General features: G+C 41.8%; 1 protein-coding gene across 1 annotated transcript in view; it reads right to left on the minus strand.

Moving 5' to 3' along the window:
* The window catches only part of drosha (drosha ribonuclease III), a 185,543-nt gene that overhangs the window by 54,979 nt on the left and 116,420 nt on the right, over window positions 1–14,144 (minus strand). Inside the window, 2 exon segments of the mRNA XM_034706399.1 lie at window positions 3,655–3,812; window positions 11,589–11,633. Coding sequence (XP_034562290.1) covers window positions 3,655–3,812; window positions 11,589–11,633 — 203 coding nt within the window.

Raw genomic sequence — 14,144 nt, forward strand, 5'->3', positions numbered from 1 at the left:
TTTTATTAATTTTTTAAAATTGTACTTGATATTAATACAATTTCACTCTTGGAATTATTATGACTTTATTCTCAAAATGAATTAATTAATTAAATTTTAGTGAAAAAAAATGTAAACTTAATTCTTTGAATATTACAACTTTATTCTTAAAATTCTCAATATTTTGTATCCTTGGTTGTACCTTTGTATGCTCATTTGTTGTTGTTTTTTTTTCATTATTTTTGTGACTGAGTCTGATAGTTGTTTTCCATTATTTGATGAAATAATCTATAATTCAAATTGAATTAAATGGAGACTCCTGTTAAAAGAATGTGTGATTGAACTGGATTTTGCCATAAAGTCCTCTTTGGCAGATAATGAAGGAACACTTTGAGCATGTATTGAATGCACGGCTCAGATCAGTCCACTTATTTGATTCGAAGCCACCGAGTTCAAAAGTCTCTCTGGTATCAACCTTGAGTCGGAGAGTCCTCAAAGTAAACTCAGTGGGAGTCGAACCTCAGCACCTCTAATCGACTTCGCTGACCATGAGGGGGGCGAGCTCTGACACTTCAGTGATGGATGAGATCACACGCAGCAGTGTACTGTAAGCGGAGATGTGTGTACATGATACACACACGCATGCAGACATTCCCACACACACACACCTACACAGCAATGTCCTTGTGGCGAACCCAAGCAAGCAATTACAGAGTGCAGCCTGCCAATAAGATATCAGAGGTGTGCTGCCAAGGCTAATTTGCTTTAGCTGTCAAACTCACTATTGTGTTCTGTTGTGCAGCTCAGGAGTGAGTTAAGCCTCCATTGCAAATAACCCTCTCTTTGCAGGACCCAGAAACACCTCAGATTGAAGCACACAGTCTCATTAGCTAACACATTTTCTTATAAAACTTGCAATCTTTTCAAACTTGCAAACTATCAATGAACGACCAAGGTTACACACACAAGTGTTTTTTTTATTCCACAAACACACCGAGCAGTTCTCTCTCTCTCCGCTTACTTCCTGTAGAAGTTTGTAAGTTTACTTTCTATTGAACAAATGTCACGGCTGAAGGGAAGAGGTAAAAACGATTCGGATGTCAGTGCTAACACGAGAGAGAGAGAGAGAGAGCGCACTGCAACGAGCGGGGAGGAACAGCTGAGGACAAAACACACTGTGCTCTAACAGAGAACACTGCAGTATCACACGCAAAGATGTGAGTCTCTAATTGTTGTATGCCTCTGCAGACCACTCAAGATGCACTTCAGGTTTTTCTGTGTCTCAGAATTGAAGTGTAAGAGAGGACACGTCTATAAATCTCTCACAACCAACTTTAACTTTGTTCCACAGTCTTAGATAATCACTCCAGGTGTTTAGAGATGCTGCATTCAGGGACATGATGCAAAGTATTTGTTACAGCATTCAAACTTTAACCTCTTTTTTTGAAATAATTTGCACGTTAAAACAAAAGCTGTCAGCATTAAAACACTAATTGCAATGTCTAATTTATTTTGACCAACATTTTGCTATTTTGTCCCTTTTGGTGCACCGTAGTTAGACTGCCGCAGAGTCTTCCTGCTTCCTGCTGCCGTCCTAATAGAAAATAAGTGGAGTTTGAGCTGCCACTTAAATAGGTGGAGTTATCCTCAGACTCTTTCCAAACAGAGCAGGTCTAGACCGTACTCTATGTTCTATTATTAACAAAGACCCAACATCAAGACCGGATCAGATCCAGTCCCATCTTACAGACAGGACTCAGTCTGATCTCATCTTAATCCACCATGAGCAGAGCACTTTGCAGCATTTAGCAAGTTACAGTGGCAAGGACAAACTTCCTTTAACAGGCAGAAACCTCCAGCAGGACCAGACTCATGTTAGACACACATCTGCTGAGACCGTGTTGGAGAGAGGGATAGAGGGAGATGAAGAGAGAGAGAGTGGTTATAGTAGCCGGAGTTTGCTTTACATGGTTACTGGTTTTTACAAGGTGTTAAAAAATTGGTTATTATTATTTTTATTATTATTATGATTTTTTTTTAACTATCATTATTCTTATTATTCTTCTTATTATTATTGTTATTCTCAGTATTCTTCTTCTTCTTCTTCTACTAATTACTATTATAAATTATTATTCTATGGATTTTTTTCATATGCAAAATAATGGAATTTAAAAAAATGGAATAAAAAATGTGATTTATCACAATTTAATTAATCAATTCATTCTTTAAAAAAATGAAATGTCCATAATTTTCTTTTTTTATTATTATTCATAATTATTTATTATTATTATTATATTGACTTTTTTTCATATGCAAAATAATAAAAAAATTTTTTTACAATTTAATTAATCAATTAATTAATTAAAGAAATAAAAAAAAATAAAAAAACCTTGTGTCTGAATTCTTGAATCATAACCAAAAAAGTCCCTCCATCCTGGAATGTGTCAGAAACCATCAATCTGACCTCAATTCAACAAACAAACATTTTAAAAGTTGTGTTGTTTGTCTTCATGAAGACAGACCTGACAAACTTGCATTGTTTCTTTTAAAATCTGCATCCTGTTGTTAGTTCAGCAAAATTAAGAACAATTACTAACTTTTTCTGGTTATCCCAGGCAAGTGTGAAGCCACTCTGTAACTTAACTATTTAAAGTGAAACTGAAACTCCTTCCTGGGGATCTAACAAACCAAGAAATGAAAAGCTTTGCTTTGTGGACATATTTAGAGGAGTGATTTAACTCTGTTTTAGATCTGCACACACAGTAACCTGTCAAAGTGCAAACTGGACTGTAAACAAAGCAGCGCTGGGAACAGGAAGTCTGGGCTGGAAGTTTTTATCACTAACCGCTGACTGCATCGGAAATAATAAGGTGTTGGCCGCCGTTCTCAGACACACCTATCGCAGCCAGACGACCGCTACCTTCACCTTTGACTTCCTAATCTCACCACTTCATTGTGGATATTTGTTCCCAATCTGTGGATTTTCCACACAGCAGTGCTGAGACACGGCCTTGACCAGAAAGGGGACAGGCAGATAATCATGGCACGTAATGCAGCGAGGCCACAGCTGTCCAATGTGTGGAAGCATACAAATACAAATTTAAGATCTTCTTTTTGTGGAAGTTTGATAAAAAGAGGAAGAAGAAACTGTCTGACAAATCAAAACACCATTTCCCACAAGGCAGTTGGGGTTACAGCCTTACATAGGAAGATAATAGATAAGAGGGGTCAGATTCACCTGGACCCTAAATCTCTTAGATCTTCTAGTTAAAGCCTACAACGCTGATATTTACGACTGTACCTCAAACGTGACATTAAAGGCTTGATTTCCACACAGGCGATGTTTGCCACAGTAAGAAAGCGTGTGAGCTGCAGGGGGTTAACATAATGATGATGTGGGAGGCGGAGGCGGCCGCGTTCACAACCGACACAACAATTTAAAACGCCGGACGTTTGATAAAACTCCCCGCGTCTCAGATCATATTAGACATTATAATGCATCATGCCTCATCACCTCTGAGGGGAGCGGGAGACAAAGTCTGGCCCCGTTCTGCAGCAACCCCTTAGCAAATTGCATCTGACCAACTAAAGGCCTCACTTTGCATTTTAATTGGCTGTAACTCCATTAAAACAAACAAACAAACAAACACACACAGACACAGTGAGCGGACTTACAGGGTGAGGTGGTTGAAGCCCACGGTCCTCAAGGTGAAGGCTCGGGCCAGGAGTCGCACATGCGTGAATAAGACCCCGATGGAATCCTCAAAGCTGGTCAGTTTCTGGAGGACTGGAGACGTCTCAATCAGCTGCCTGTCCGTCTGAGGCTCCTGGACCTGGACCAGAGCACAAAGGAACAAAGGCTTGGTTTGGGAAAGAGATGAGAGTCTGCAAAGGGGGGTGCTAGTGGTTACTGAATACAGAATACAACATGCATGTTCAGAGTGTTGCTGTTCCTTTTTAAAGACCAGCGACAACTTTATCTCTGCACAAACGTCTCTGAGAGAGTGATCCATGCCGTCACCACATCCTGACAACTGTACTTCTTTGTATGCTGGTTCAGATCAGACGTCTCTGCAGCGTCTCTGCATAATAGTGAGGAAGAAGCCTGACAGCAGGACAGTGATTTGAGCCGCTCTGCATTGGCTCTCTGTCCGCTTCAGGATTGATTTTAAGATTTTATTGATTGGTTTTTTTTTTCAGGTTTCAAACAGCACTCTACTGTCTTGTTGATCTCATGCACTTCCATACTCCACTTAGACCACTTAGTCAACTAACCAGCTGCTCTTAGAAGTCCAGAGATCAAGACTTAAAACCAGAAGGGGCCTCTGCAGAAGCTAAAAACACTCTTCCTGTCCGCACAAGATCTGGCCCGTGACTCTACATCTTTAAATCGATGCTGAAGGTCTTCAACTTGAGCTGACTTTGACTCTTCTTATTTCATTGTGTTTCTTAAAGTCTAACAAGTACTAGAATTATTATATATTTATATTGTTCAACTGAAATACACAAAATGTTGTGGGTGTAGTCTCGCAGGAGCCTCCTGAGGCGTTTGAGGCCTCACTTACTCAAGTGAACACTTCTGCAGAAATGTTCTCGTAAAGACAGATCTCTCAGCCCTTAAAGAAACCTTAAAGAACCATAGACCTTTCTGGAGTCCCTGAGCTCCCTTGTCTCGTAGGTTCCTCTGACATAGACGACCTGAAATTGACGACGTGCCAGACTCCAGCTGCTACAACTACTACTATCCGTCTCATCATCTTTTCTATCCCTCTTTCCAACCACAACTAGGTCTCAGAAGATGTCTGTCTAATATGAGTCTGGTTCTGCTCAAGGTTTCTGCCTGACTCCGGCTGCTACAACTACTACTGTCTGTCTCACCACTATCATCTATCTCTCTATCTCTTTATCTCCTCTATCCCTCTTTCCAACCACAACCTGGTCTCAGAAGATGTCTGTCTAATATGAGTCTGGTTCTGCTCAAGGTTTCTGCCTGACTCCAGCTGCCACAACTTCTACAATCACCACTATCATCTCTCTCTCTCTCTCATCTCCCTCTATCTCTCTCTCCAACACGGTCTCAGCAGATGTGTGTCTAACATGAGTCTGGTCCTGCTCAAGGTTTCTGCCTGACTCCAGCTGCTGCAACTACTACTATCCATCTCACTACAATCATTTATCTCTCTCTTCATCGTCTCTATCCCTCTTCAAACCCCAACACGGTCTCAGCAGATGTCTCTCTAACATGAGTCTGGTCCTGCTGGAGGTTTCTTCCCGACTCTGGCTGCTACAACTACTACTATCCGTCTCAGCACTATCATCTCTCTCTCTCTCTTCATCTCCCTCTATCCCTCTCTCCAACACGGTCTCAGCAGATGTGTGTCTAACATGAGTCTGGTCCTGCTGGAGGTTTCTGCCTGTTAAAGGAAGTTTGTCCTTGCCACTGTAACTTGCTAAATGCTGCAAAGTGCTCTGCTCATGGTGGATTAAGATGAAAATCAGACTGAGTCCTGACTGTAAGATGGGACTGGATCTGATCCTGTCTTGATGTTGGGTCTTTGTTGATAATTGAACATAGAGTACGGTCTAGACCTGCTGTGTTTGGAAAGAGGAAGAGGATAATGTTTGTTGTGATTGATTGATTGATTGAAGACAGATGAGTGAAATAAATTCTGAAAAGCACCTGGGCCAGTAAAGTGAAAAATAGTTATGCTGCACACTGAAGGGTCAAAGGTCAGATGTGAGCCCTGGTCGCCTGCTTGAGGACTGCAGCCTCTGCTGTTATTGATTTTAAAGTTGTAATCAATAACAGAATCAAAACAAACTACAGGAAAGGGAGGAAAAAAAGAGGACAACATCTCAAATCCTAAAATAGCAAAAAGTGAGTCCAGCCAGACACAAACCAGCGTGACCACTTTAAGCGTCCTCCAAAGCGACACAAAAAAATCTCCTGCTCACTCAATGAAGTCGTTTTGCATAAGAGCCCCACATAAACGCCGTAAATGAAGTGAGCGTCTTCAGCCTGCACTGCTCGAGGGCCTGTTTAGAGTGTGTGCTTTGCCTCCGCCTCAAAACAAACTCGGATGATCTGCGGCAGATGGAATCTCTTCGTCATTAAGTTTTAAGTCAAACAGCTCGCTTTGCTTCCCCCTCTCTCTTTTCTAAATCTGGAGGATTCAAACGGTCAATTAATATCTCTGGGGGGGGGGGGGGGGGGACTCAGTACTTCTGTAAGTATAGAGCGGCACATATCAGAGACTCTGTGCGCTGTGTGACTTTGATGACTTTTTGAAAGAATAGTTTCTAGATGAGAAAATTGCTGCAGATTATACCTTTTATGAAAGCTTTAAGGCTCGTTGAGGTCTGAAGTGGACGGCTTGAGGAAAACATGCTGCAGGCTTAAACTTAAACTGCAGAGTTTGCTTCATGCCTTTGCCCATTAGAGGAAGACATGATGCTTTAAATAAAAGTATGCATGCAAGACATGTCCTTATGGATGCATTAATTAGGCTACTGGAAACATCTAATTGGTCTCTGTGTGGTGGAACTCAAGGCTTCTCTTCCAAAGGAGGAGAAATCTGGAAGAAAATGATCCTAACTGGACGTTCAAAGGGGAAACGGCACACTCCTTTGACTGCGTCTTCTGCTTGATCAACTTATCTGTGCACTAAAAAGCACAGAATGAAAAGAGAGCTGCACTCAAATCCCTCCTCTCTCTTCATTCTCCGGCGTCTTTGTGTTTTCATGAAGACATGACAAGTAAACAGCTTCCTCAGAGCCTTCCATGTCAAGCTAGTGCGTGGAGCAGAGATTTATTTTTAAACTCAGTATTTTAATTGGAGTGCCGCCAGTAATGTCATGGTTCCGTCTTCCAATATGTCCTAAGAAACATTTCATTTCTGCCTCTTTCCCTCCCCCCCTCTGTTAATTAAGGGGAGGCGTTTAAATGTCATGCATCACAACAGCATCTGAAGAGTTCAGCCCTCGGAGGCTCCAGCGATCCTTCAGGGGGAATGGCCGGCAGCAAGGCTTCAAACGGAGACGGGAAGAGAGGTGGGAAAAAAAATCAGCAGCGAAGTACAAAAAAATGAGAGAGAGAGGGGGAAAAAAAACACTTTTTGAAATGGCTTCAAAGCATCACTTTCAGCTGAGTCCAGACAGAAATCAGAATCAGAGCCGAAGTCTTCTGAGGAAGCCTGAAACTGGTGTATCTCCCTAATAGACCAGAGGAGACGTTCTGAACACGCTCTAAATGACGTTCTGGTAAATGATTGTGGAAAGCTGAGGGTGATGATGCGCTGGTGCGGATCAAGCAAACACGAACGACAGGAAGACGTGCCTGTCGACCTCGCAGCATTCCACTGCGCTCTGCAGGACACGTCGGCGGCACGGCTAATGTATGCGTGTAAGCCAGAGACAGGCCGTACGCATAATTACCCACGTCGCAGCGTGCTGCCATCGCCATCCACTCAAGTCTCATTAAGACGGGTTCACTCTCACCTCCCTGAAATGAAGGGAGCTGGAGAATGAAGGGTTTTACTGAAGTGGCGGAAACTGCAGTTCCATGAGCGGCCACTAGAGGCCGGCTCCAAAAGTGAGTCAATCCCAGCAGAGGTGCATGTTAAAATCTCAACTTCACTTAAAGCATAACCAGGATTAAAGCCATGTGCAAGTACAGATGTACAGAGTGCAGTTTTGATTTTGAGAGTTGCTTGTTTTAATTGTATTAAAACTTGAAGTTATGCATAAATGTATGCTAACACAAGCTAATTCAGTCACTTAATTCAACACATCAGCTCTGTCTCTGTCTCTGTTTTTGTGCATTCAGTTGACTAAATGATTGAAGGTCTTAAATATAACTATAAGATCTGATCTTCAAGTGCCTTAAGATGGGGTTTGTTTTGAATTGACCCTTTATAATTTATGATCTCACAAAATTCCACCTCTCCCACCACCCTTCAAATCCCACCTCAAAACTCACCTTTTCTGCCAAGCCTACTCATTTTAATCTGTCTTTATGGCACTGGAATGACTTTACTTTCACTTTCATCATGACTTCACTCTCATTTTCTAGTATTGCATTGTTATTCTGTTGTATTTATGTATTTATTTAATGTTAAGTGTTGTTTCTTACTGTTGGTATGTTTTAGGATGACCTTAAGTGTCCAGAAAGGCACCTATAAATACAATTTATTATTATGATTATGATTGGTTGAACCCTTGCCTTTCAGCACCACAATTAAAAGCTGTTTTTTAATTATTATATATTTTTTATTGTAGGCCTAGAGTGTCGGTCATATGTGTGTCTAAGCTGTAGCATAGCCACTAGCCAAGGCTATAGCGCAGATTGCCTTAATGCTAAAACGCTTTACTACCAGGGTGTAAACAAGCACAGGAGACTGATGTGATCTGGTAGCGCTGTTTGGCAGTATTTTTATTATTAAGTATTAAACATTATTAACATTTTGACCATTGTTTTAGCATAAATTAAGAGCCAGCCTTATGAACTTCAGACATGTCAGGCATCAGTTACCTTTGGCCGCTGCTAAACTATACATGCACTCAATGATTTTTTCTCATTTATCTTATTGTGCCACGAGCTGGTCTCAGGCTGGAGCAACCACTCTAAAACCACTATACAACCTCTACAAACAGTCACTGAAAACTCTAGATAAAAAACCAAGGAAGTACCACCACTGTAAAATCATTACGAAATATAACTGAATGACCCTTGACAGTTTTTTTTTGTTATGTAGATATGTGTCTGATGTATAAATTAATTAATGATCAGGCCCCACCACCACTTAAACAATGTGTGTTACTCTGCAGGAACAATCTTAGGGAGACCAGGGCATCAGCAAGAGGAGACTGTTCAGCTAAACGTAGGAAGACTGCATTTGGACAGTCTGCATTTTCAGTCAGAGCAGCAGGAAAATGGAACTCAATCCCGACTCACATTAGAGACTGTACAAGCCTCAGTGTTTTTAAAAGTACACTGAAATTATGGCTCAAGGAAAAACAATCATGTGATCATCTGAATGCATCAAATCAGAGACAATGAAATGTAATTTTAAATGTGTTGTTATTAGTGATGGACTGTGTTGAGTAGTCTATGTATTGTTTTAAATGCTAGTATGTTTTTTTCGTTAGTATTGTACATTTGTTAACATCTTCCTGCCCAGGGACCACAGATGAAAATTAGCTTATAGCTAACTCTGGCTTGACAGTTTTTGTTTTGCATGGCCCCTGTCAAATAAACTAATAAATAAATAAAAATAAATTGTATTTATTTATTTATTCTCTTATCTTATTTTATCTTCTTTCTTTTTTATTATTTTTTGTTATTTTATTTGTCTGGTATTTATTTAATTTAATGTATTTGATTAGTTTAATTTATTTTACTTGAATTTATTTAATTGATTTTATTTAATTGATTTATTTCATCACACTTGATTTTATTCAACTGAATGATTTCATTTTAAAAAAAATTGTTTAATTTCTAAGTATTTAATTTCTCATTCCTCTATCTTGTTTTAGTCCTGTACCATTTTATCTATTGCTGTTGTTTTTCTGTCTCTGCATGCATGAACAAATGAGAGGTGCCATATAAATAAAAATGAGTTGAGTCTTTTTGATCTAGGAAATCTACACTGTCTGGTTTGAATTGGCGAACAACCATCCATGATGGCGGTGCTAGCTCACATTTCCTGTCTCTCTTCTCTCTCCTGTCAATAAAGGCAAAAAAGCCTGAAATAAATCAAATAAGCTATCCATAATCATATCATACAAGTTGTGACCTAAGACAATGAAGTCAGATCCTACCTTAGTAAATATGTTGAAACAACCTTTACAAATTAAGTTGGACCCAAACATTGCAAATAAGTAAAGTAGGTTTAAGGTAAAGTTGGTTCAACAAAATTGTGTCTCTCTAAATGAAAGCATTTTAATTCGGTGGAGATTCTTTCCAAAATTGTATTACATTCACCCGACAAATTATTACTTTGAGAGTAAGATTTTGGCAGCCAGCAACAAGTTCCATACTTCCCCTGACCTCTTTCAGTTTCAAACCTCTAAAATGAGCGTCTCTCTTCAGCCCCCGCCGCAGAAACACTGTTATTACATGTGGAAAAGCTAATGGTGACCTGGCTAATCATCCCGCTAATGAATCAGCCTTTGGCACCGACTGCATTGCACTGACAATTTGGAGTTTGCCAACCTCTCACTCTCCTCCAGCTCAACGCTCTCATCCGAGCCGCGTCGACATGCCAAGTTTGAGGCACCACAAAAGGCGGTACACAAAAAACCCAAAAGGTGAAGCCACAATGGGTCGGTCCATTATTCATAAAGTCAGCCGGGGTGACATCTCTTTGCTTCCCAACATCATTTTTTAGGTCCGGGGCTCTTGGCCTTCATCAATTATAGAAGAAATAATCAGATAAATAAATAATGAAGGCAGAGATGTTTTTTTCATTGTGTGATTATATCATCAAAAGGTCAGGATGCCATGACGCTACCGAGAGGTTGGCACAATTTAACAGGCGTTACCCCGCTGGCAGGGGACCACCCAGAGGAAACCTCAGCCACGCGCAGTGTGTGGTAATGAGGCCGCGGCTCTGAAGCAGCTAATGACTACTCATGCAGCAGCGTGGAAGTTCCCCCTCCACACCACAGAGCGGTTGCAGGGGCTGACCCCTGGGCTCCACCCTCACCCGCAGAGCCCGCCGCTGGGGCCTCTGCTGTGCAACTCGCCGGGAAAAACAGACTGCTGGATACAAGGGGGTTTATTTTGAGCACTGACAGGCTCGGCTTAATCATTCAGGCGCTGGGGTTGGAAAATACAGGGGGGGTTAAGAGGTGAGGCAAACAAACATATATACGCCATGCGAGCAGACAGAGACATCAAGATGTTTACAACCAAACATGGAAGTGCAGAAGATATGAAGATGCAGCAACACTTGTGCACTCGCAGGGAGATGAATAAACTCGGCATACACACAAAGAAACACTTTCCCCACACAGACACATCAGAGAGGAGGATGCCTGACGCTCCCCGAGGGTCCCATGTGATTCGGGACTGTAATCCTGTTATGGCATCTTTGATCTCTTCTTCCAAATCCTAATTTCAAACAAACACTGTTGACATGTTCAATGTTTCTGGGCAGATCAGGCAAAGCGTAAAAGAAAAAGCAGGAGCGAGGAGGCAGAGAGGTGAGTCAAGGAGGAAGGAGAGATAAAGGAGCAGTGGTGAGGAGAAAGAGAGTGAGGCAGTTGGAAAAGAAGAAGATTAGGGTCTCCCACCAAAATGGGGAGCGGCGAGACACAGACGCGGAACAATGGAGACTTGTGAAAGGCTACTGGGGGCCTTGTGACAGCTTTAAAGAACTCAGTCAGCCTCGGGCGAAATATCTAACAGCTTGCCCACCTCTGGTAGCAACACACACACACTCACACACACTGAAACACACACACACACACACAAAAGGAAAAGCTACTTCCAGGCTGGGAAACTTGAAAGATCAGAGAATGCTTTTCGTGTCTTGGAGTGGAGGAGAGATCTAATGAGAGGCACCGTGCCAAAACAAACATCAATAATGAAACATATCTGGACTCACCTGCAGGGGGTGTGGTGGGAAGTGGAGCCAGACCTCCCGTAGATCCTGCAGAGAGAGAAGGTGTGGAAAGAAGGAGGGGAGTTAAAAATAGCTCACAGTGCAAAGGTCAACTTTGCTTGAAAGTTGCATTCTTAGAAAACATCAACAGCACAGACACATACTTGAATATCATGAATTATGAGAGGAATTAGTTTAAAATTCAAAACCATACAACGTGATATTACATTTAAAACCATAACACATTAAATCCCTGCTCCTTGACAGACAACTTGTGGAATACAGGTTGATTTCTAAGCATCAATGCTCTTTCTATGAGCTGAAAAGTCTTGCTTTTGACACAGGGTTCTGTTCTCAGTCTGTAAATATGGGGGAAAATACCAGAAGTGGTAACAAAAATAAAGTGTTTGCATGTGACACCTTGGATCAAACTCAATAAGATAGTTTATAGAATCAATACAGGATCACAGAACTTTAAACGTTGGCACTAAAGTGTATCAAAGTTTTGATTAAGTCTGCGTTATTCAAGATATCATCTGCATACAAGTACAACGTGCAGGTAAGGTAAGCTTTATTGGTGACACCTGGAAACTGCTCTATGCTAATGCATGATTCTTGCTGTTTTTGCAAAGACAATTTGTGCATGAAAGGCCTTTACTCTTCTTTTAATAAAGAAATGTTATCCAGTTCTGATAAATCAGCCGCTTAAAAGCTTATCTCTTTAAAAGCCGCCATTGTTTACAGGCCTGCAGTTGCTTCTACCTTAAAGCTGCAGTTGGTAGGACTAGGGGGAAAAAAACTGTTCTTATTTTGTGCTGTGTTTAGCAAAAAAAGTCATAACACTCATCAACAGCCATCAATAAATTTGGTATTTTGAGAGTATGGCGAGATCTCTGTATTTTCCTATGCCTCCGTATCCAGCAATCTATAAATTCCAATCGCACTGACCAATCAGAGCCACTCTCCTAATTGGTCCTCCTACATTGTCCTGATTGAGCGTGCACTACGATCTGTTTGTGAGGGGGGCTTACAGGAGCAGTGGGATGTAGTGAGAGGGGAATCTGGTGTGGAGGGGTAGTGTTGACATTCAAAACCTCTCCCTGAACTGATGTTTATTCCAGGACTACCAACAGCAGCTTTAAGCTACAACTAAACAGCACATGTAGCTTCCACCTCTTTCTCCTAAAATGCAATGAATGGTCGGAACAAGTGCTTCAGGTTGAAGCTGTGCAAGATGGATTGTCTACTGTCTCTTTAAGAACCCCCCCCTCCCTAGCATTCAGGAAGCATCCTCCACTGTTGCAACTCTGCAAAGTCATGCTTCTTGATTTAACAATGCAAATCATGAAATATGGGCCATATGATTTGAACCCCAAACCTGACCCTGAAAAAAAAGTCCCAGTAAAGTTTCTATTTGGTAAGTTTTATGTATAATATTTCATTTTAAGGAGATTCACCGGGTGGTATTGTCGCAATTTGAGGAAATCATGTGTTTCTCTCGTGGGACTTCTTGGACAAGCCGCTCAGAGCTGCCTGCGGTCTCATCCTGGGATTACTCCAACACATGTTTACCCCACAATCTGAAACTTTGCCCACGTTTAATATTGACGTCCAACATTTTAACTGAATACTTATTTATATAAAAGAAAATGCATAACACCACCTCTTTAGGGAATAAATCATGTTATCTATGATGCTTTGGCAGATGTGACAACACAGCTTTATGATGATGCACCAGACATGGCTCTATGTCAGGGACACTTTGCATTGCATTGGAAAGGCCAAGTGCTGTTGGGTGCCATCAGCAGCCCCAATGGGGGGGGGCGGTGAAATAAAACGGCAAATGAGTCAGCATCTCATTTTGAGATCAAGAAGTCTGCATGTGGACCACACACTGGGGAGTTTAATGTGGGGGGGGGGGGGGGGGGGATGTGGATTGTAGCGGAAGACGCGGAGGTGTTACGGTTGGAGGGGTTGGTGGGATATGGCGTGGAGAGGTGTGCTGTCTCTGGAGACACACATTGACAGTGCTGGACTCTTTCTGCCTCCCCTGCCTGTGGAGAGAAATATGTGCAAGATCAACATGTTTCCTCGACCTCGCGCTGAGGTAACCGTATAAGATCCAATGGTTTCTGAGACAGAGCCTGGAAAACAAACAGCATAAAGAAGGATAGAGAGAGAGAGAGAGAGAGAGAGAGTATAAGCTGTGGCTCAAGTTGTTGCCAAGGACAACGCCAGTCAGAAGCAGTTTTGGGCCTGAGGTCTAATGTTGGGTGAGTCATAGCGGTGATAGAGATGTGGCGAGGGCCTCTAAAGTACAGTATCACTCAGGTGTTTAAAAGGTTCAAGGAGATAAACCTTTGAAATGCAGTGCTAGCCCTCAGGGGGGGTTGTGTGTGGTCAGCGGCCTCGAATGGGGCGCCTCATCTTCGCAAAAAAAAACCCACCCAGCTGGCAACCCAGCGCCTTGAGCGGCTGATGAAAAATTCATGAAAGTGGTCAATACGTTTGAGCAAATGCTTCCTTTCGGTTTGCCTGTCTCTTAGCCCGGGACTGGAG

Source organism: Notolabrus celidotus, chromosome 17 (genome assembly GCF_009762535.1).
Source record: "Notolabrus celidotus isolate fNotCel1 chromosome 17, fNotCel1.pri, whole genome shotgun sequence".
In the NCBI taxonomy this organism is placed as follows: domain Eukaryota; kingdom Metazoa; phylum Chordata; class Actinopteri; order Labriformes; family Labridae; genus Notolabrus; species Notolabrus celidotus.